The sequence below is a fragment of the Corythoichthys intestinalis genome, chromosome 1 (genome assembly GCF_030265065.1).
Source record: "Corythoichthys intestinalis isolate RoL2023-P3 chromosome 1, ASM3026506v1, whole genome shotgun sequence".
Classification (NCBI taxonomy): Eukaryota; Metazoa; Chordata; class Actinopteri; order Syngnathiformes; family Syngnathidae; genus Corythoichthys; species Corythoichthys intestinalis.
Genome location: NC_080395.1, coordinates 37,268,690 through 37,293,024, shown reverse-complemented (window position 1 = coordinate 37,293,024; position 24,335 = coordinate 37,268,690). Strand labels below are relative to the sequence as shown.

The 24,335-nt window shown below is 39.2% G+C and overlaps 1 protein-coding gene and 1 long non-coding RNA gene across 3 annotated transcripts in view; one reads left to right on the top strand and one right to left on the bottom strand.

The window, feature by feature from the left end:
* Positions 1-1,038: 1,038 nt before the first annotated feature.
* Positions 1,039-24,335, bottom strand: part of LOC130910549 (uncharacterized) — a 30,021-nt gene continuing 6,724 nt past the window's right edge. Inside the window, exons 3-4 of one of the 2 annotated variants that reach the window (XR_009061879.1) lie at positions 11,802-11,907; positions 1,039-8,314 (exon numbers count right to left, since the gene is read on the bottom strand). This is a non-coding gene — a long non-coding RNA (uncharacterized LOC130910549). Of the gene's footprint in view, positions 8,315-9,518; positions 11,908-24,335 lie in introns of those variants that run through there. The other variant, XR_009061876.1, reaches the window with a different exon arrangement.
* Positions 2,114-22,028, top strand: ctsba (cathepsin Ba). Its single transcript, XM_057827535.1, has 11 exons — positions 2,114-2,277; positions 7,291-7,418; positions 7,482-7,567; positions 7,891-8,005; positions 8,090-8,205; positions 15,943-16,028; positions 16,100-16,246; positions 16,345-16,461; positions 21,041-21,169; positions 21,289-21,370; positions 21,463-22,028. Exons 2-10 carry the CDS (start codon positions 7,296-7,298, stop codon positions 21,360-21,362), a joined length of 993 nt encoding a protein of 330 aa, XP_057683518.1. The 5' UTR covers positions 2,114-2,277; positions 7,291-7,295; the 3' UTR covers positions 21,363-21,370; positions 21,463-22,028.

Here is a 24,335-nt window from a genome sequence, read left to right as displayed (position 1 = left end):
CATTGATTTTCTCAAGTGTTCAAATACTTATTTGCTGCAGTATAATACAAATAAATTGTTTAAAAATTATACACCGAGATTTGTGGATTTTTTTGTTTTTTAGATTGTCCCTCACAGTGGACATGCACCTACCATGAAAATTTCAAACACGTCCATTCTTTCTTAGTTGAAAAACTTTCAAAATCGCAGGGTGTTCAAGTACTTATTTTCCTCACTGTATGTGTGGTTGTCTTTTTAGAACATTCACACATTGATAACAAAATCAATTTAAAATCTGGAAATGAGACCCTCCAAGGGCCTTGCAGTGAATTATCATTTTTCAGTGCCACTGACGTTGATATAAATAAGAACCATAACTACTGCAAGGTTGATGATGACAGTTTCTGTGTGTGAGCGTACATATTAAATTAAATATTTGCAAATTCAGTGAAGTCATCCACATTGTAGACCAGGGGTGTCCAAACTTTTTGCAAAGGGGGCCAGATTTGGTATGGTAAAAATGTGGGGGGCCGACCTTGGCTAACATTCTTTACGTAGAACAATATAGTGAAGCAAATTTTAGCAAGCCATTCTGTGTATCAAATTTGCTCTTTTTTTAAAAATTTATTAATAATTTCAACAATCTCGCAGCTAGCTTTTGTGGCGTTCTCTTTCAACTCTCGGCCTATTGCGAAATACTAATGCTGTAAAATTAAACTAGCTTCAAATTGCTTCAATTTCTCGCTACGTACCTTCCCCGTAATCTTGTCGTACATGTCAGCGTGTCTTGTTTGGTAATTTCGCCTCACACTGAACTCTTTAAAAACAGCGACTGTCACTTTGCAAATGAGGCTGACACAGTTGTTGCGTATTTTAGTAAAGAAATAGTCCAATTTCCACTTATCTTTGAAGTGTCGGCCGTAGCAGTCAACTTTCTTTTTTTTTTGTTGATTGCCGCCATTTTAGAAAATTGGGAGTAAAGGGTCACACAGGGTAATTTTGCTCAGAGTGCTGCTACCTTTTAGTGGGTAAATGAGAAGCAGCATTTAGTGTTTAAGCTACTTCATATGCTGGTAGCAGTACTGCTGACCAATTTATTAGGTCTGTGTGTGGGCCAGACGTTTGTGATTTTATGACAGAGGCTGAGGGCCGCATGAAATTTGACCACGGGCCGCATTTGGCCCCCGGGCCAGACTTTGGACATGTCTGTTGTAGACAGTACTGAATATAAGTGGCCAGTCCTGTTTTTTGGTGCATTAATGGAACCTTTTTTTCCCAACAACTGGTTGATTACCCCCGGCAGTAGGTAAAACATACGGTAAGCGGTTTTGTCTTCAGTTCAGTACGTTTGCCTGAATGTTTTTGGTTAAGATAACCCAACATCGGATACATGATTATTATCAAATTGTCAGTGTATTAATGTATTATAAGGCACAAGCAGTGATTAAATTTGGGGGAATGAGGTCAAAAGATTACAGAAGTCAGAAAAGGAATTTTGCAATAACTTGATAAAGGATTAGCCTACTTAACTCAATTTTGCAGGGTAGATGATATGATGGGAAGAGAAAGAATGATGAAAGTTTGGGGCATGACTGAGGGGAGTGTCCACTCTACCAAACACGGTGATGCTTTGAATTTTGTTGCTTAAGCCATATTCTGCTCCCTCACGTTGCTCTTCTAGTTGAAATTTCATAAGTTTTGTATTCAGAAATTTGGGATACTATACAAATATTTGAATGCAATGAAGTGGAAGTGGGAAATTTGACTATTTTATTCAGAACTGAACAAAAAATGACAGGACAAACGTTTAAACTAAGAAATTGTATAAGGGAAACATATAAAAATTATTTTTCTCCACTACTGTTATACTGTTATCTTTCTGAATTCTTGACGGAATTAAGTTTACAAACGGTACGACCCGTATTAACGTGGATGGAATTAGCTGCTTAATAACAGTACACTATCCTTTGACTGTAATGTTATTTTTGAAAGAATGGCACCGATGAAAAATGGCCGACAAGCAACGGCGTCTAATCGTGTTGGCTTACATAGCGGATCAGATATCTAGCCTAGTATACATTGTTGCTAAACTCGAAGGACCAACGTGTGCGCATGCGTTTGTAAAGGTCACATGAGCAAAATTCATGTGACTAGTCACATGACGTCATGTCTAGAAGTAGCCGTGGAGCGTTGTTTCAGTTTACTGACTGGTTGGGGTGGCAGTAGGTCGGCTGTACAAGCCGCACAGGGCGTTAATCCTAACTTTTTTCATCTCATCTACCAACAAAATAGCTGCAGGTAATTATAAAATTGTGTTATTTAATCCTCCGACATCATTACGTGAAGTTTGCCGCTTGTTAATCGAGTCAAATCACATTTTTAAGTTTTCAATACCCGATCGAGTGTTTTTGTGTGTAAATTTATCGTACATTGGCTGTCATTGACGGCGATAGACGTCCATTCCATTTTAAGTGTTGAACCGGACTGGACGTCATTCGCCGTCAATGGCACCGACACCGGTTAATTTGACTGGTAAAGAACATTACATCAAGGATTAATCTTCCTTTTAACTTTTTTCTGACTGCGATAGATGTCCTATACATTCGAATTGTGAGAGGCTGGCAGTGAATTAAGAGTAGAAAGCAACGCTACTTGTATTAGGTAGCATATGTATATTTAATGTTGTAGTTTTTTTTTAAATGTATTATTATGATTTGACAAAATACTCTCTAAATGAGTTTAACACTATCCACGATTGGATGTCTATCGCTGTCAATGGCAGCCATAGAAGACAATTTAACAAGAGCAGGTATAGCTGAATTCGTATATTAGTTATGGGATAAGTGGCCAAATAAAGTTTTTTTTTTTTTTTTTTTAAGTGGCAAAATTGTTCATTAAAAAATAATCCAAGCTTGTGGGGGGAAAGGTAACTGATAAACATCCAAAATGTGGCAGAAAATCTGTTATGACAAGGTGCTAAATTGTGTATGTACTCTATCTTCTGTTCTTTTGTTAAGTAAACAGGTACCTTGCAATGAGGAATGAGGAAATTGATTTAGCTCTAATCCAAATGGCTGTTTGACAAGATGAAACCTGCAAAAACCCTTATTTTCTACATTCGTGGGACTCCAGGCTCTTTGACCTGGTTTGCTGGCCTTTTTTTCCCCCACAACAAAGAAATACTTTTGTTGTCATTCCTCACTTATTAAAATCTTGACTAAACCACATATAAGAATAAATCAGATAAGAAGTAAGTGAACATGTCAGGAGGCAAAGTCTACTGTGGTGCCCCAGTGGTGTTTTTTTTCAACGGCTGAAAACCTGTGTGGTTTCAGTTTTGTTACACAGGAACAGGAACCTCGCACACAAGGTGGTATAAGTTAAATAAATGTCTGAAAAATGTCACGGTACACAAACCACGCTGCACGTAAACAGCGCCTCCACAATTTTCCCTTTGAGATCACTTTGTGCTTGTTTGCGGTTCAGTTCACCAAGATCACGTATGGAAATTATCGTTTGTGATGAAGTCTTGACATTTCTCCTGAAATGACAAAACTAGCTCACTGGCTGCTATGTTTCTATGAATGATATGGGTATTGTCATTTTTATTGTTTGCATGTAGTGGCAACATGGTAAGTTGAAGAAAAACCTGGCAAACTACAAAAAAATAACAGCTGCAAATTTGGAATCGGCATAAAAATGCATTCAACAGATTTTTTTCAAATCCAAATTGTTCCCCTGTTTTACGCATGAATGCAGTACATTTCTGGAAGTGAAAACTGCATAAGTATTTCTTATAACAATGAACTGAAAATTGGCCTCACACATGCGGTGACAGGCTACACTTCTTATTCTTCACTTCTTCATGTCCACTTCAACAGTTCCCTATTTTCAAATCACTGCAAGATGTGTTTCCTGTGTGCTTGCTGCTTTTTGAGAATGTTTGTGGCATCATTAGATGGTTACTACGGTTGTAACAATAGTAACATTTTTAAACAACTCAAAAACTACACAACAATTTTTTGGTACCACATAAATAAAAAAAATAAAAAAATTAAATGTTATTTTTGCATGAACTCTTTCAGTGACTTTGATGACTCCGGTGACTTTGGTTAAAATTCTTTAGTAGACCTTCAATCAGTTTGAATTGCAAATGGGTTGGAGGTCTAGGGCAGTGTTTTTCAACCGGTGTGTCACGGTGTGCCGCGAGAAATTATCCAATAGCGCATTTTTTAAAACATCCTCTGGCGGAGTTGCAGTTGGGAGGAAGGAGTAGGTAGAAGGTTTTGGTCATGTGCAGATGAGCAAGGTATTGCTGGTGTCGCTTTCAAGAACTGCTCGGATTTCTAACCATCAACAAATTTGCTGTCCGCGACAATGTGGACCAGAGCATGCCTACTGTACAACATTTAATTACACTCGTCAAGAGTCGATATACACAAAAGTGTCCTTTCCATATTATCCATACAGTATGTGACGACCATGAATCGTCCTCGTGTTTTTTCCAACACGCTGTCGAGGACAGCAAGGTGGCTGATGGCCTGAAATCCGAGCAGTTCTTGAACGCGACACGAGCCAACAGTGCCATGGTGCCAAGCACACTTAAACGTCATTTCCGAACGAAACACATGTCGCTTCAAAACAAGTCAATGGACTATTTTGTTTGCCTTTGCGAAAAAACAGAGAAACAGGCAACTTTTTCGTGAAATATTACAAAGGTAAACAAGAAAGCCCTAAAAGCCAGTGACCTTGTTGCTAAATCTAAAAAGTCCCACACTGTGGCAGAGACAATGCTACCTGCCTGCAAAGCCATTGTCAGCGAGATGCTCAGCTCTGATGCGTTTAAACACCTTGCTAAAATCCCCGTCTGATAATTCTGAGCTGTTGAGGAAGATTACTGCCAGGATATTGGCTTTGTATTCATCTAAACAGGCTCAGGTTTCACACTAAGTAAGTATAAATATTTAAAAATTATCAAATTAAATATACTGTAGAGTAATTTGGGAACATTTTTGGTTTGTGGTGTGCCACGAGATTTTTTCCAATCCAAAAACATGTCGTGACTTAGAAAAGGTGGAAAAACACTGGTCTAGGGTCATCAATGGCAGTCAATAACTTTACAAAGAAAATGTAAGAATATCTTCCTTCACTATCTAGAGTAGTAAGATCAAATTTACACCATCATAACAAGTTTCTGGTGACATCCACACGTGTCCCCTTGGTAAGAGTAGACCGCAATACTACTTGTTTTAGGTGGCATATATACTGTATTTAATGATGTATTATTATTCTTCCTTTCTCTCCTTCCTCTCAAACCCTTTTCTGTCCAGCTGCTTTCTATGAATAAACAACACAATATAAACAACCACAATGGGAGTACACTAGGCATGTGCTGGTATGAGATTCTGACAGTATGATAACCTTAAGCAAAAATATCACGGTTTCACGGTGTCACAGTATTGCAATTACAGCTCTAACACGTTTTTTCCATTGAACAGGATTTTTATTTTTCAAAATATATTAGCAAATTGGAACATAAGTATAATGTTAAGTAAAATGAATAAAAATAACTAATGTTATTCTAAATAAAATTAAAATAAATGCAGTCCTTGAGGTGAGCCTAAACCCAGAGCCACAGCTCAACGTTATTACCATCAGAACAAAAATAATTGAATTATTTTCCATAAAAAGCACGTGTTTATGACTCGTATAATGTTTACAGTATACACACTCTTTCTCAACACAGACAGTTGCCAGACAGAAAAAAACACCACATTTTACCACCGCTACACACAAATAAACACGCTGGCGTTGAGTCTCATAGCTGGTGGGAAAGTTCGTAACAGTGTTTACTAGGGGTGCACGATATCCATTTTTTGAAACTGGTATCGATAGCTTCCTGCTCCTCAAAGCCAATACCGATAACCGATAATAAATATATAATTTTTTTAAATGTATAATTTGAGAAAAAACTTGTGGTGGATTCAACATAGATTTGCCTTTGATCTCACCAGATTTTTCATAATGACATGAACAAAACGCTGCGTTTCACTTCTGCACTGCCCGACAGCCAGCTAAGAATGAATGCACTTCCATAAAAACCACAAGGCTTGGTCTTTTCTTGCTTTTATGGGAAGACACTCGTCTTAATATTGTGAAAGTAGAACAGAAAAACACACATATTCAATACTCAATATACAACAAACTGCACAATACACTTACATACACAACTATTATATGTATAGCATAGCACACTAGCTTGAGCTACTAAAGCATTGGCTGGCTTCTATAACACAACTTATGAAGTTCTTTACATATGACCCTTCGCCTTCACCACAGAAGTAAACATATGTTGCACATCCATATGTTATAGTAAACATAAAATACTTACATATATTTCCGAGGCGGAAACGTAACAGAAAGCATTCACGACTGTCAATGCTACCGCTAGACACCGCAATGTGTAAGTGATTGAACCAAACTACTGTAACAAAAAATAGATGCAGTGAATTATTCTGAGCAGCAGGTGGGAGCAATGCCCCGCAAATGGTCAACTGATTTCCCATACTAGTGTGTAAACTGTAAAGCCAGACAGTACATATTATCGGTCCTATTATAGATGTTATTGGATTTATCAGGATGACGTCATAATTCCTATTATTGGACCAATAATTATCGTGCACCAGTAGTGTTTACTAACCTTTAATTTTGTATAAATGCGAAATCATATTGGAGGTATAGCCTCCTCGGCAGCCACCCTCCGCAAACATGTTTTACATGTAAGTTGGCCCTCCTCTAAGCTGCGGCTGTCTTTAACTTTTCTGTATCTGAAGTATTCCCATAGCAGTGATTTTGTTTTCTTTGATGGGTGGAAAAAGTTCAGGTGTTTCATCTCCTCCAGCTATCATGTAGCACAGCTGACTCACTGACACTGAGCAACAACTGATGGGGGAGGGTTGAGCTTAGTGCCTTATATGGTACTGAAACATGAGTATCCCAGCCAGTCTTTCCGGGCAACACATTAATGAACATTACTTAAGTAGAACACAGGGCCCACTTTACATTCTCCAATGGCTCCTTGTTCTGCTTGCTTCAGATTGAAGTGCACTTCAAATTGCACTGCTTGCAGAAATTTGGATCCATTTAGTGTTAAAACATGGATAAAATTGAATTCTTTGAACGCATAGGTTGTTGTTCAAGTGTGACAAAGCCGAGCGTTTCACTACATAAGGAGACTTTGTCAGACATGACTGACGATTAAAGTGTGTGAAGGTTCAACTTTTTAAATATTTAGTTGTTGTTTCTGTTCAGGCAACATGTGGCGTGCGGCCCTCCTTTTATTGGCTGCTAGCTTGTCACTGAGCTCGGCTAAACCTCACATCCACCCGTTATCCACAGAGATGGTCGACTTTATCAACAAGATAAACACTACCTGGAAGGTGAGCTTTTTTATTCTGTTTTTGCTGACTTTCACTCACTGACCATGTACTCCTCTGTTGCAGGCCACTCACAACTTTCATAATGTTGACTACAGTTATGTTAAGACCCTGTGCGGAACCTTTCTTATGGGACCCAAACTTCCTGTCATGTGAGTGTTACGTGTAGATCAGGGGTGGGCAAACTATTCCACAAAGGGCCGCAGTGGGTGCGGGTTTTTGTTCATACCCATCATGAGGACAGCCTTTCACCAATACGGTTTCTTACAAGTGCAATCAGTAGATTTCAGTCAGGTGCTTCTTGTTTCCACTGATACCTCATTGGCTAAACTGTCTGTGCTGAATAAGTTTGAACAAAGACCAGGACCCACTGCGGCCCTCGAGGACCGGTTTGCCCACCCCTGGTGTAGATGAAAGTGTTGTCTGCTGTGTGTTAATGTTAGAAGTCAACTGGAATTACTTCCCTTGTTGACAGGGTTCAGTATGGTGGCGACGTGACACTGCCGAAAAACTTTGATTCCAGGGAGCAGTGGCCCAACTGCCCCACATTGAAGGAGATTAGAGACCAGGGCTCCTGTGGTTCCTGTTGGGTACAGAACCCAAATCAGTTTGGACCTTGTGTAGATGTAGAATGTTGTTGTTAGTAAAAAGACAGCAACTTTTTCCATTTGCAGGCATTTGGTGCGGCAGAGGCCATATCCGACCGTGTGTGCATCCATAGTAATGCCAAGGTCAGCGTCGAGATCTCGGCCCAGGATTTGCTGACCTGCTGCGATAGTTGTGGCATGGGGTAGGATGACAGCAACTGTTTTTTTGTCTTTGTCTCACTGAAGACAATGAGGGCTTCTCCCAGTCAAAAGGGATTGGACGTCTAGCAGCCACAATGTTAAATGAATGCCCTACAAAGGGTTAAACTTAAAAACATATTCTTGTCTTATTTATAATTCATTGTGTGTGGTTTGAAATGTCAGACAAAATAATCTAAAATGGCTAGTACTGTAGTGGTTATCTATTTTGAAAGTTAAGGAGAATTAATGAGTTAAAATAACAGTTTTGCAGAATTGCGCAGCTATCAAACATTTGGCCCAGGTGCCAGATTTGGCCCACCACATCATTTTGTGAGGACTGCGAAAGTGAAATGTGTATGGACTTAATGTTTCTCGCTAAAACACAGTTTTGATTACATTAAAATCATTAGTAAATTCTGTAGTTCTCAGTCAGAGGTTGCGCTAGACTTTTTCGTTGTCTTTCATTTTGACTGACAGTGTCATAAAAATCCGGTCATAATCTATTTTTACCCGTCACTTACATTTTTAAAATGATAATAATGACATATTCAATAGTATTTAGTTTTCATTCATTTTTAATTAATATTCTGTCCGAACAAGCTTAACAAGAGGCAGACAGACAGTGGAGTGCACCAATCAGCGACGGGCAGACGTGCTGTTAGCAAAGCGACGAGGGCAGGACGAGGGACTTGCGCGCGGAAGTAAACATACGAGGAGAACAGAGTTTATTCAACATGGCTAGCGCGAGACAGACTGTTGTCAATGTCTCGTGTTGATGTGTTTTAGCTCATTTAAAACTGAATTTACCGCGGATTGGAACATATTCTCGGCTCTCCCGCCATCCGTGTTGTTTTAGAGACGACTTTCGGCGCACAAGAGTGACGTTGCTCGTGAAGAACACGTCACGCAAATAAACAAATCTGATTTGTCGATTGATTTTGTACCTGCTCGAGAGGCTGTGTCCCAGACTTTTCTCTCAGTGTTTGAAAAATATAGGGAGAACAGTCTAGCCGTGCCAGGGAAACACTCAGTTGCCTTGACATTTTTCCGAGTAAGGCCAACGACGTCATGCATCAAGAGAGACAATACCTAATTAATATGCTCACTCGCCACCCTGTGGTCTGGGGTGTGAATTGCAACCTGTCAAAATGACGGATGGACTTCAGTTTTTTCCGTAACCGTTTTCAAAAAACGGTCAACGACGGAAAATATTCGGTTAACGCGACCCCTGTTCTCAGTAAAATATAGAGATTATTAACGGTTTTCTTTCACTTCAGTTGTTTATTTACACATCAAGATACAGCACATGGTCATACGCAAGCAGTTTATATGATAAGATGCAAGAAAAGGACACTAAAGCTTTAAAAAATATATATATATAATTTATAATTAAAAAAGAAAATACTGTATTTAGTTTTTCCTGTTTATTTTTTCATTAAAAAATGAAAATGTAAATTAAGATTAATATGAAATGTAAATAAATATTTTTTTCAAAAATTCCAAGAGAAATGATAACAAAATAAGATGGTAAAAAAACGTCTGCAAGATGTACCCTGCTTCCTGCCCGTTGTTAGCTGGGATAGGCTCCAGCAGCCAAGCGACCCTCTAAACCAGTGATCCCCAACCACTGGGCCGTGGACCGGTACTGGTCCGTAGCGCATTTGCTACCGGACCGCAGAGAAATAATAAATCATTTGTTAACGTCGGCAATCTGGCCCGTGGCTTCATTATCCCTGTCTACTCTATAGACCAGGGGTGGGCAAACGATTCCACAAAGGGCCCAGTGGGTTCGGGTTTTTGTTGCAATCCACCAAGAGGACAGCTTTTCATCAATCTGGTGTCTTACAAGTGCAGTAGGTGTTTCACGTTTCCCCGGACCTCTCATTGGTTAAACTGCTTGTGCTGGATGAGTTGTAAAAAAGACCAGGACCCACTGTGGCCCTTGAGGACCGGTTTGTCCACCTCTGCTATAGAATAATCCGAGTAAAGATTTCTGTAGGTCGCCATCTAGTGGTTGTTCACAATTACTGGCGTGTTTGCACACCTATAGACCCTACCCACGTGACGTCACAGCTCCGCTCTCCTGAATGGTACCGCCCACTTGTCCGTCAAAACATAGTGTTAACCTGTTACGGCTACGTACATTTCTCCTATTTATGGCGTGTTTTTCTGCTCCTTAACATTAATAATCAAAATGGTGAAGGCGTGTGTGGCTGTTGGTTGCACTAACAGAGAAGATGGAAGGAGAGACTTGAAGTTTTACCGTATTCCGAGGGATCCAAAGAGGAGAGCGAAATGGACGGCTGCAATTCGACGTGAAAACTGGGCACCAAAAAATCACCACAGACTATGTAGTAGTCATTTTATATCCGGTAAGATGCATTTAAGATATACTTAGGGGGTTTTGGGCTGACAAATAACCACAATTAAGATCATTGCGAGGCTAATCGCCGACAACATACGACGTAGTACGACATAGTTTCAAATTCAAGATGTTTGTGACTTCCCTTTCTTCCACCATCGTTATTTTTTGAATAATATTTAGCTGGTACCAAGTGAAAGAAACTGGCCTCGTCTACGGAGCTGACAAATAACCACAATTAAGATCATTGCGAGTCTAATCGCCGACAACATACGACGTAGTACGACATAGTTTCAAATTCAAGATGTTTGTGACTTCCCTTTCTTCCACCATCGTTTTTTCTTGAATAATATTTAGCTGGTACCAAGTGAAAGAAACTGGCCTCGTCTACGGGGCTGACAAATAACCACAATTAAGATCATTGCTAGGCTAATCGCCGACAACATACACGTATGTATGTCGTGAGAGTGCTATCGCTAAACCATATAAACATTAAAAGCCCTAGCTCCATTGACAAATGACATGAAATACATTAGACTTGACAGTGGATGTTAGCAAGAACAAAAGATTTTGAATTGAAAATTTCGTAACTCACCTTCCGAGCACAAGATTCCTGCCGAATTTTCGTGTACGAGGACCTGTTTCACCCAACCAGCAACGTAGCATTTATAAGCCTCCAAGCTCTTAAAGTTTTTCAAACTTTCGTGAGAATAGGCTGATTTTGTGTGGACAAGATAGTTGTAAATATCAGGGTCAGGCAGAGACGGCGAAGGCAGCCGGTCAAAAATCATCGATTTAGGCATCAAATATGGATCTGGCGACTGTATAGAACGAAGCTTTTCCACATAACGCCTTTTATGCAACACATCCAGTGAGTTTACGGCATCAGAAAGCACCGGGTCTTCCATGAAATGCATTTTAAATTCCTCGATCAATTGAAACCAATGCTAATACAGAGACAAAATGACGGACAAGTGGGCGGAACCATACAGCGAGCACGTGGTTTTATGACGTCGGTGGGTAGGCTCTATAGCAGCCCAGCGGCCGTCAGTCAATGTAAACAGTAATTTTAGCTGCTGATGGCTGTGTGCTGTGTGCGGCGACATCTTTGGACAGCTTTTTTACAGGAGAAAAGGCCACCTGCTGAGCCAGAAGAGCCTACAACCAAATCCATTCTGCGTAATATATGGCTAAGAACTAGTAAACGAGAGAACGAATGCACTGAGAGCATCATACCTCATGGCAAACTGTATTGCTAAAGCCAAGAAACCTTTCACAATTGGAGAAGAACTCATTTTGCTGGCGACCACGGGTATCTGCCGTCAAGTTGTAGGAGAGGCCGCTGTAAAAAAAAAAAAAAAAAAGGTTGATTCTGCGTATGGTTAGTTTCCCTGCACTTAGCATCTGTTTTTAACACCGTCGTGTTACTTTATATTTACTGTAATTTTCTGCCGCACATTGCCAGTCCGTAAAAAAACCCACATTACACCGGTCCGTGGTGCAAAAAAGGTTGGAGAGCACTGCTCTAAACGGGTCTGTGGTGTGAAAAAAGTCAGAGAGCACTGCTCTAGGGCTGCAGCTATCGATTATTTTAGTAGTCAATTAATCAATGAGCCATTAGTTTGAATAATCGAGTAATCGGATAAGGAACATGAAAAATACCTGAGCTGAGCTTCAAACGGTATAAAAAAATAAATAAATGAAGATCTATGTACAACAAAAGAACAATTGGCTAGCTTACATAGCAAAAGTGAGTTTAAATGCTATTAAATGCAAACTTTTTTACAATACTCCAAATAGGCTAAAAATACCTTTAAAGAGCATACGACAGGAGAAAAAAAGTCTTCAATAGCATTATTATGTGAATTAGAATCATATTTTGAGACGATTCGACTATATACAACAATTTAGAATCATATTTTGAGACGATTCGACTATATACAACAATTTAGCAAAGCGCAGATGACGAGAAATTAGTCTTTTAATCTGCCGGTTAGCCACGCCTACCATTATAGGGCTCTAGCGTCCCCAACAGTTGGATGACGTCAGCGGGTGACTGGGCTCATCGGTTTTACTATTCAGCCCATTGAGGGGGAATTATTCAGAACGAGGAAAACGCGACGAAGAGAGCGGCAAAATGTCATTGTTTCAGTCTCGTTACTTCAATATTTTTACTGGATATTCTTTTTATCCAAGTATTTTTCCCAATTGCTAGATAAATGGCATGGTCATGACAAATAACAGTCTTGAGCTAAATGGAATATGAAATAATTAGGGCTGTCCCAAACGACTAATTTTCTCCTGATTAGTCAGCCGACTATTTTTACGATTAGTCAACTAATCTAATAATTAAAAAAAAATTATTTTTTTTTAATTAATTTTTTTTTTACTAATTTAGCAATGAAATTTTTGTTGACGCTTATCAATTCACAAAAACATTGGAACAAATAAATTAATTATTAAAGTACCAATAAACACGTAAATAACAATAATAAATCACAAATAAACAATGAGTTCAAATGCTGATAGAATTAACTAGTGCAAAAGAATGGAATGTAAACAGATTCAGAACACTGACTTCGCCTTTTCAACATGATTCAAAACAATTCTTGAAAAAACACCTAGCATTTATATTATAGTATAGTACTATATATAATAGTATTATAATAATTATAATAATTATTCATTGCCAATCAGATTTTTTCATAAAGGTTGTCGTTTTAAAGGTATTCTTAGTGTAGAATCTGAATTCTGAAGTATGTGGGATTAACTCCAGAAATCGTTATTTATATGACAAACATGACATGCTTTTATTTTGAAATGTTCACCGGAAGTACGTTCGCTAAACCGCTAACTTCAGCTTTACACTCCGCAAAAAGCACTTTTTGTCATTGCATGTAGTTTGTCAGTAATAATTTTTTTTTGGTCATTTTTTTTTGTTTGCAAATGCTGTTAACCAGCGATTTTTCATGTTTGAAGTGTCACCTTTTAACCGCACGTTTACTATCACGAGACGACTGCCAATGTTTTATAGCAGGCTAAAGTAAGTTGCCTTTTCCCCCCCGTTCACCTCAGTGTAGCAGTGCTAACGTTACAGTGTTTAATGTAGATGTGTTTTCTTAATTTGTATGTCTGAACCTTGATTCTACAGCGTGTTGATAAGAGAAAGGAACTGGACTCTCATATGCCATCAGCACGCACGTACGCACGCAGCGATAAAAGGCAGCCGTGAAAATTACCGCCCTCATTTTTATTTGCCGTGCGATAAATGGACACCTTGCATATCGCGACAGGCTTAGCAACTTCAATAAAACATGTCGTTTGTTAGTTAGATGGACTTACAAACTGGGTGACGGCGCTTTAGGTGTTTTATTCACGGCCGACGTGCAGCCAAGCTTGGCATTGAAGAGACAGGACAAGAGTGTACCCTCCTTTGTTTCTTTGAAATAAGTCAATGTTTTGGACACTCTGGTGCGCTTTTTTGGCTTTGTGCCACTTTCCCCGCTTGCATACAGAGCGTCCGACATTCTGAACTTTCCACGCATATATTTTTTTAACCCTTCATTAACCGTCGACGGGATGTTGTGCTCGTCGACGGATTTACGTCATCAATGACGTCGACTATGTCGACTAGTCGGGACAGCTCTAGAAATAATAAAAATGCACTTATTCAGGATGACATGGCAAAATTACTCCATAATGGTCAAAACTGTCGACTTCACCTTTACTGTCGCACCTCCCAAACGGTATTTTATGACACCTAAATCGGACATATGTCATTTCCCTTCCCCGGCTTCGGAGAATGTAAACAAACCAAGAGGCGTGACAGCTAGCCGACATGCTAACCCGAACCGAGCGATGTTTGAAAGTCTTCGAAGCGGAAAATCACACATAACTAGCCCGGATTATTTGACATGACGACTGGGTTGTCGATTGTCTTCGCGGATCGGCAAACCGCCCGGCGGAGATCAATTTACAGTTCGTTCCCCAGAGGAGGGCCGCTGCAGTTGTTGTGCAGCTAATGTGCACGAGGAGAGCTTTTTACATGCCTATCAATGATCAAACGTAAGTAGTCCTTTATTTAAAGAAAGTTTGTAGTGTTTACTTTGTAATCGCTGTATTAATATTTGACATAATACAAAACAAGATGTTTACTCACTTCCTCGTAAGTCCAATGGTCCCACAGTAGTAGGGCTTGGCCAATATCCACGGTGAATGGGAACCTTTTGAAACTCCAAAAAGGCGTACACGCCTCTTCCTCATAAAGCAAGATTTTTCTGCAGCCGTTTGGCTGGCGTGATGCGTAAAACGTATTAATCCGCAAAATCAGCTGAATCCTTAGTCCTCATAGACAACAGTACGGCTGTTTAGTGAAGAGGACGCCTTCACCCGTACACGTCACAGCGCCCTCTTCCTCAATGCAAGACCGAAGCCGGAAGTCACTAATTTGCATGGCGCGGGGTTCAAAAAACTTAATAAATATAGCAATCGCTTCCACACACATCCAAGCGGTCCATATCATTCAGGAGCATAAAATACCGCGTGTATTATGAAATAAACATGCTTTTTCGTGTCACGTGCACTGTAAACTAAATAACAAATGTATTGGGAAAAAAAACATTAGCTCAAACAAAACGTAGCTTATGTTGGTCTTAACAGGGAGCACCTGGATCAGCCATGTGAAATGAGGCAGACTACAAGGCAGAGTATCCACCCAAATCAATTAAACTATATACTGTACAAATACTCTCAAAATAAACCATGACAATGCCACTTAAACGAATAGGCGAAGCAGCAAAATTTTATTTGAATCTTATTTATAAATCGAATACTCGAGTTAATCGATTAGTTGTTGCAGCACTACACTGCTCTAAATGGTTCAGATGATGAATGAATAAGATGAAAAGAATATTTCCTGCCCCCCTTTTTTTAAATGAAAAATCAAAACTATTTACGATAAATTGAATGTTAACACTCCCCCCTTTTCCAATTAAAACTATTTTTTAATTTAAAAGATTCTTTTATTCAAAAGAACTAAATTAATTGATTTTAAAAAATCTAGATTAATTGAACAATGAAAATATATAAGAATATTTTCTACGCAGAGGCTCAAAAGCAAATTATTAATTGACAATCAAAGAAGTTGATTAATTTGACAATCGATTAGTTGCTTGATTGTGGCAGGGCAGTCCTACTTGGCAGACATAATGGCCCTCCAAAAGAAATCATAAATACGATGCAGCCCGCGACACAGATGTGTCTTAACAGCCCTGATATAGACAAAAACATATGAATTGCACTAGTGTGTAGTCACAAACTTGTAAAAATAGATTTCACTACCTTCTTCTTTCTCTTTAATAGTGACACTTTCTTTTAGATGTAACGGTGGCTACCCTTCATCAGCCTGGGACTTCTGGACCACTAACGGGCTGGTTTCCGGCGGCCTCTATAACTCCCACATTGGTGGGTCCCACCCTCCAAACACGCCTGGAGAGCATAAACTTTCCAGTCTAGCGCCATCTTCCTGTGTACAGGTTGCCAACCCTACACTATCGCACCCTGTGAGCACCACGTGAACGGTAGCCGACCTCCTTGCACAGGGGAGGGCGGAGACACGCCCAAATGTGTCAACATTTGTGAACCCGGGTACTCGCCCAGCTACATGCAGGACAAGCATTATGGTAAAACTTCATCTTATGAACCTGAGCATTTGCAGGAGTTTGCGACAGTAATTGCTACTGAAAGCACGTGGGTAAATAATTTTTTTAATGTGTTTTAGGTAAAACGTCTTACAGCGTTATGTCAGATGAAGAGCAGATTCAGTTGGAGATTTACAAGAACGGACCAGTAGAGGGCGCCTTCAGGGTCTATGCAGACTTTGTTCTCTACAAATCTGGTAAGTGCATGTACAAGTAAGTACATGACCTTCCAACACCTACACTGTAGAAAACAAATGAATAAAATAATAATATAAAAGTTGCCAGAACGTTAAATTTTAAGTCAACAAAATTTCACTTAAATCTGAACTTGAAGGGAACCCTAACTAAAATGACATGTTGGTTCTATAGGCTTTATTTTAATCTTAGTAATTCAGCTGTGATATACATCTTTAAAAAAACAATTACCATAATTGTCGCACTATAAGGCGCACCTGAGTATAAGCCGCCACCCACCAAATGTGACACGAAAATGGCATTTGTTCATAGATAAGCCACACTGCACTATAAGCCGCAGCTGTCCTCACTGTATTATGGGATATTTACACCAAAAGATATTAGCCGGTAACACTTCATTAGACAGCGGCATCATATGATGGTCAGAAGACCAAATAAACCACCATGAAGCTTTTAACTAATTGGCTGCAAAGCCTTATTGCTTCAAGAAGCTTCATTTGGCCTCCTTGAGGGAGACATTCAACCTTTAATGCCACATGCTGTCAACATTGTTGTTGTCCATCATGACTCCTAGCATGCATTGCAGCGCAACAGATGTAAATAACAATCAAAATTCATGTTCTTTGCTAATTATTTATTCAGTTACTGTTCCTGTTTGTTTAAATAATTTCTAGTTGCAGTATTTGGTACCACTTTATTTGACAGTGGCGCCATAAGACTCATTAGACAATTAGACATAATTATGACATGACACTGTCATGAGCATTAACGAATGCTTATAACAGTTATCATTCAGTTTTATTCAGCAAATGATCTCACTTTTGAATGGATGTAAAAGATCCGAGCTGGACGTAAATGGAGTTGCTAACATAATTTGCTGGATGACACTTAATGACATCTGTCATAAGCATTCAGTAATACCCATGATAGTGTCATGTCATAATTATGATGGTCTTATGACAGTCTTATGACGCCGCTGTCAAATAAAGTGTTAGCAAATACCATACCAAGCAATTGATGAAACAACTGGAACAGTAAATGAATAAATAATTAGCAAAGAACATGAGTTTTGATTGTTACTTACATCTGTAGTGCTGCAATGCATGCTGAATATTGATTGTTACTTACATCTGTAGTGCTGCAATGCATGCTAGGAGGCATGGGTTGCCTATTAACACAAATAAATCAACAAATAAGCCGCACTGGACTATAAGCCACAGGATTCAAAATGAACGAAAAAAGTAGCGTCTTATAGTCCGGAAATTACGGTAAGTTTATTATATTACCGTATTGGCCCGAATATAAGACTGTGTTTTTTGCATTGAAATTAGACTGAAAAAGAGGGGGTCGTCTTACATTCGCGGTCTAGACGTTATACACATTCACGACACTAGATGGCGCCAGATATCATTGAAGTGATGTTCTGTCACGACAGATCTCAGCTACTCTCAAGTTTAACCAGTTTGCATTATTTATTGAAATGTTTTTCCTTATTCAGATTTGTTTCAAGACTACAGTTAGAGTTAGACTTCACTTTGATGGTTCATGCAGTTATTGCAATTTTGTTGTTTTATCACAATAGGTTGGTTTATTCACATTTCAAAAACCAGAAGCCATTCGTTTACGAATGTGATTGCACTTTAGTTTACATATTTAAATGATCTAATATTAAGATTTGAATGAGGCAAAATAACATGCTTTTTCTCCCAAATATATTGTTATAATCATTTGTTTCAGATGTACTGTAATTATTTTCTGTATAAAAATTAATTTGGTGTTCAAAAAGTCTTTTTTCAAACTTACTAATCAGGGCCGTCTTATATTCGGGCCAATACGGTATTAAAAACTTAATGTAATTCACCATTGTTGTTTACATGAAAATGTGGTGACGTAAAACTGTTGCCTGGCATGGCCAGACTGTTCTCCCTGTATTTTTCAAACACTGAGAGAAAAGTCTGGGACACAGCCCATTAACGGCCTCTCGAGCAGGTACAAAATCAATCGACAAATCAGATTCGTTTATTTGCGTGAAGTATTCTTAACGAGCAACATCACTCTTGCGCGTCGAAAGTCGTCTCCACAACAACACAGATGGGGAACGGGAGAACCGAGAATATGTTCCAATCCACGGTAAAATCAGTTTTAAATTACCAAAAACACATCGACACGAGTCATTGACCACAGTCTGTCTCGCGCTAGCCATGTTGAATAAACTCCGCTCTCCTCGTATGTTTACTTCCGCGCGCAAGTCCCTCGTCCTGCCCTCGTCGTTTTACTAACGTCACGTCTGCCCGTCGCTGATTGGTCCACTCCGCTGTCTGTTTGCTGTGGCTTGCTCCGCCCTGGAAATTGTATCCGCTGAATGGTGGCCAGACTCAATAGCTGGAACAGCGGTGAGTCTGGTGTACCAGGCAAGTAAAACTGTGCCATTGCGGTTATCTTCATCATTCCAAGATTAACCCCCTTAGGCTGGATTAAATGGTATTATTTGAATACAATGTGGTCACGGTGAGTCAATCAAAGACCTCCCAAACACAGATGTTCAAGTAATGAAGTCTTCTGAAAATTCTTCTACTTTTAATATCGCAATACAGTGGTACCTCAACATACGATTGCTTCGACACATGATCTTTTCGACAACCGACGTAAAAGCGGACATTTGCTACGCAAGTCAGCCATTTGTTTTTTTTATGGCGTTTGACGCTAAGATCATATATTTAAATGTATTTTTAAATACATTTATTTCTCTTGTGAAGTGAAAGTAAAATTTTGCTTGGTTTGAAGAAACACTCAGGTGTTTTATTTTGTATTCACATTTAATGCTTTTTGAAATTGCAGTCTTAGCAAGCAAAAACATAAATGTTATTGTATGTATAAAGACTTGTTTTTCTGTTTTCTTCTAAAATTTAGGCTGCAACACATTAAATGTTGGTAATCTGTTTATTCGATTATTCGAACTAACTAATTGATAGATTAATAGATTACCTAAATAATCGATAGTTGTGTCCCTAATGTACTGTATATGTGTTTTATAGATAAGGTACTAGAGATTTATTGAACCAGAATGCAATTTTAGTCTGGGTCTCCTTTAAAAACAAAAGTTAAAGGTTAAAACTAGAGATGTCCAATTATGACTTTTTAACCGATAACTGATACCGATATTAAACCGATATAGATATATGCAGTTCTGGACTTAACATATTAATTATTTTTTAATAATTTATTGTTCATTTAATTTTGGAAATCTGTGTTGGTAATCTGTTTACTCGATTATTCGAACTAACTAATTGATAGATTTATAGATTACCTAAAAAATTGATAGTTGCAGCCCTAATGTATTATATGTGTTTTATAGATAAGGTACTAGAGGTTTATTGAACCAGAATGCAATTTTAGTCTGGGTCGCCTTTAAAAACAAAAGTTAACGGTTAAAACTAGAGATGTCAAATTATGACTTTTTAACCGATAACTGATACCGATATCAAACCGATATAGATATATGCGGTTCTGGACTTAACATATTAATTATTTTTTAATAATTTATTGTTCATTTAATTTTTGCACCATGGATGCAAACAGTTTGCTCACATAACAAATCTCACTGCTGTGCTAAGCTGTGACCAGCCCTTGTACAAAGGAAAAAGGCTTGTATATTCACCTTAAGTGCAACATGCATATTGGCCCAAAACCGACGTCAATATTATCCGATATCCTTTTAAAATGCTTTTATCAGCCAATATTATCGGCTACATGATATTATTGGACAACTCCAGTTAAAACTCGACATTTTAAGTAAACTGGACTTCTGGACTAAAATTGACTTAATTTAACCTTTTTCAGAGCAAGTAACTATTTTTGGCCATTGAAAAAAACTTCATAAAGACCTGGTGTCCACACATGTGGCCATCACATTTTGGGCTATGTACTGTTGGAATTTAGTCCCCCCGGCCAAAGCTGCATGGAAACGGCGGCAGCCGAACGGAACTGGTGCTCCGCTGTTTACCGCCCCCGCGAGCCAAACCGGGAGGAAGCAAAACTCAGTGCGTTCTCTTCTTATTTTAACCCTTTGTACTGACTCAGTGTTTCAAAAGTTTGAAGAAGACTCACCGAAAGCAGGTTGACAATTTATTCGTCGACAATGGTCAAAAAACAAGGCAAAAACAGACGACGGAGGGACAATTCCGGATTCAAAGCAAGGCTACATAGAAAATGTTTCCGAGCAGCAAATCTGTCTTATCTCAGTGTCCAGTGTTTTTTAAGTCCGTGGTGTAGTGGGCCGGCTGAAGGTGTGTCCTGGCGTTGCTTTGGGATCATCCCTCTCTGGCCGGTTTCGGGCTGTTTAGGTTCGTGCGTGGATGGGATGTGGTTGCCACAGCGACCGACGCTGGTCTTGGCGTCACAAGCGCCCGCTATCAACTTTGTTATCCGGGCTGGCGCTACTTGTTTTAGGACAAAGCGTGCTGGTCTTTGTACTTGTCAAGATTTTGATTAGTGTCTACTTAAAATCTCTGTTTAGCATGAAAAATAGTGAGTTTTATTTTCTACAGTGTATTATCCACTACTCATGATTTACTCTTGCAGGTGTGTATCAGCACGTGTCTGGGTCAATGCTGGGTGGACATGCCATCAAGATACTTGGCTGGGGTGAAGAGGATGGTGTCCCTTACTGGCTCTGTGCCAACTCCTGGAATACTGACTGGGGTGATAATGGTGAGAGAGAATTAACTCATTCCCTGACATTGATGATAATGGACGTTGCACGTTTGTTTTGTTTTTTTACTAACAAACTGATTTGTTATTTTTGTCTATTTTCACCCATATTTTTTCAGGATTCTTTAAAATCTTGCGCGGGTCAAACCACTGTGGCATTGAGTCTGAAGTTGTGGCTGGTGTTCCCATGTAGAAGCAAAGGTAAGACGACATCAAAAAGCAAATTGCAGCTCAACTGGTATTGATGAATCTTTTAAAATTCCACATTAAAAGTCTCATTATTTTCTCTGCAGATTTTTGAGTGTCCACTTTCAGTCTCACTTGAGGACGACACTCCACTTGCTTGCACTGAAATGCCCAGTTACAAAATTTTTAGTCACGTTTAAACTGCACAATTCTTTTTAATAGCAGCAATTGAAGATAGATTAATGACAGGTTGTATTGCTGGTTTGATTTTTACAATGTTGCAACCACTGTATGTGCCTGAACACAATGTGTTCTTGTTTTCTCTTAGAAATGATTTTTTTGCATGGGTTTGACTGTCAAAAATGTACATTTTACTTTCTTCAGCGCTGAATTTGCCAGCATGCTGTAAGTGACATACTGTACACATTTGATAGGCTAACCCATTATCCTGAACACGTCGATTGTTTTATCATTACAGCTTTTATATTGATATTTTACTGCCAAACCATTGGGTTAACTCATTATAAGTGCTTTTAAATGTCATAAAATAAGAATCAGGAATTCTTTTTTATGGTTTGAATGTTTATGTCTTTCAAATTTGCCTGCAGTGAACAAAATCGTGGCATATAGGTGTTAACGCTCTCAATTAAATTTTGAGTTTGGTTCTCATTGTGAGTTTGTGGTCTTTCTTAAGTTATGTTTTCTATTGAATGCTATCAGTGCTACTTGACACCCTGTTTACTTTGTCTTATGTAAGTAAGATGATCTAAAATGCCAAAAACGCCGTACTAATTCCACTTTAAAACACTTACCTGTGAATACATGTATCTGAACAGTTGTTTGGCAGATGTCCTCTAACCCAGGGGTTCCCAACCTATTCCACTAAGGCACACTGTGGGTGCAGGATTTCATTCTTACCAAACAAGATGACAACACTTTTTCCCCAATCTGGTGTTTTACAAGTGCAATCAGTTGATTGCAGTCAGGTGTGGCTTGTTTTAGCAGAAGCCTCATTGGTTCAACTGTCTCTGCTGGATCGGCTGGAACAAAAACCAGGACCCACAGTGTGCCTTGAGGACTGGGTTGAAAACCCCTGCTCTAACCTATTAGTCTCGTCATTCATTATTAACGACATTTGTGCTTTGTCTAAAAGTATTCTGCAAAGCTTCTACTGTGTTTGTGCAGGACACCATTAGCAGGTCACATTTCTGCATAGGCAGCAGAGCAACAAACTACAACAGTGAAAACAGAATTTCTGTGTGAAGCACTGAAGGAAATTTCTACGTGATTGATATGCCTGTTTAAAATGGTTCACTATGCCTCAAAAAATCCTTTCTTTCTTGCATCAATATATATACACAGTGGGGCAAATAAGTATTTAGTCAACCACCAATTGTGCAAGTTCTCATACTTGAAAAGATTAGAGAGGCCTGTAATTGTCAATATGGGTAAACCTCAACCGTGAGGGACAATGTGGGAAAAAAACAGAAAATCACAGTTTGTTTTTTAAATAATTTATTTCCAATTAGAGTGGAAAATAAGTATTTGGTCACTTACAAACAAGATTTCTGGCTGTCAAAGAGGTCTAACTTCTTCTAACGAGGTCTAACGAGGCTCCACTCATTACCTGTATTAATGGCACCTGTTTTAACTCATTATCGGTATAAAAGACACCTGTCCAGAATATCAGTCAGTCACACTCCAAATTCCACTATGGCCAAGACCAAAGAGTTGTCGAAGGACACCAGAGACAAAATGGTAGACCGGCACCAGGCTGAGAAGACTGAATCTGCAATAGGTAAAACGCTTGGTGTAAAGAAATGAACTGTGGGAGCAATTATTAGAAAATGGAAGACATACAAGACCACTGATAATCTCCCTCGATCTGGGGCTCCATGCAAGATCTCACCCCGTGGCGTCAAAATGATAACAAGAACGGTGAGCAAAAATCCCAGAACCACACGGGGGGACCTAGTGAATGACTTAGAGAGCTGGGACCACAGTAACAAAGGCTACTATCAGTAACACAATGCGCCGCAAGGGACTCAAATCCTGCACTGCCAGACGTGTCCCCCTGCTGAAGAAAGTACACGTCCAGGCCCGTCTGCTGTTCACTAGAGAGCATTTGGATGATCCAGAAGAGGACTGGGAGAATGTGTTCTGGTCAGATGAAACCAAAATAGAAGTTTTTGGTAGAAAAACAGGTTTTCGTGTTCGTCGGAGAAAGAATACTGAATTGCATCCGAAGAACACAATACCCACTGTGAAGCATGGGGGTGGAAACATCATGCTTTGGGGCTGTTTTTCTGCAAAGGGACCAGGACGACTGATCTGTGTAAAGGACGGAATGAATGGGGCCCTGTATCGAAAGATTTTGAGTGAAAATCTCCTTCCGTCAGCAAGGGCATTGAAGATGAGACGTGGCTGGGTCTTTCAGCATGACAGTGATCCCAAACACACAGCCAGGGCAACAAAGGACTGGCTTCGTAAGAAACATTTCAAGGTTCTGGAGTGGCCTAGCCAGTCTCCAGATCTCAACCCCATAGAAAATCTGTGGAGGGAGTTGAAAGTCCGTGTTGCCCAACGTCAGCTCCAAAACATCACTGCTCTAGAGGAGATCTGCATGGAGTAATGGGCAAAAATACCAGCAACCGTGTGTGAAAAGCTTGTGAAGAGTTACAGAAAACGTTTGGCCTCCGTTATTGCCAACAAAGGGTACATAACAAAGTATTGAGATGAACTTTTTGTATTGACCAAATACTTATTTTCCACCATGATTTCCAAATAAATTCTTTAAAAATCAAACAATGTGATTTTCTGGTTTTTTTTTTTTTTTTTTCCACATTCTGTCTCTCATGGTTGAGGTTTACCCATGTTAACAATTACAGGACTCTCTAATATTTTCAAGTGGGAGAACTTGCACAATTAGTGGTTGACTAAATACTTATTTGCCCTACTGTATACATATATATATAAATGG

Coding starts and splice junctions, on each gene's coding strand:
- ctsba (XM_057827535.1), top strand. CDS start 7,296: ATGTGGCGTGCGGCCCTCCTTTTATTGGCTGCTAGCTTGTCACTGAGC. Junction 16,029..16,099: donor CCTCTATAACTCCCACATTG/GTGGGTCCCACC, acceptor TCCTGTGTACAG/GTTGCCAACCCTACACTATC. Junction 16,462..21,040: donor CTTTGTTCTCTACAAATCTG/GTAAGTGCATGT, acceptor TTACTCTTGCAG/GTGTGTATCAGCACGTGTCT.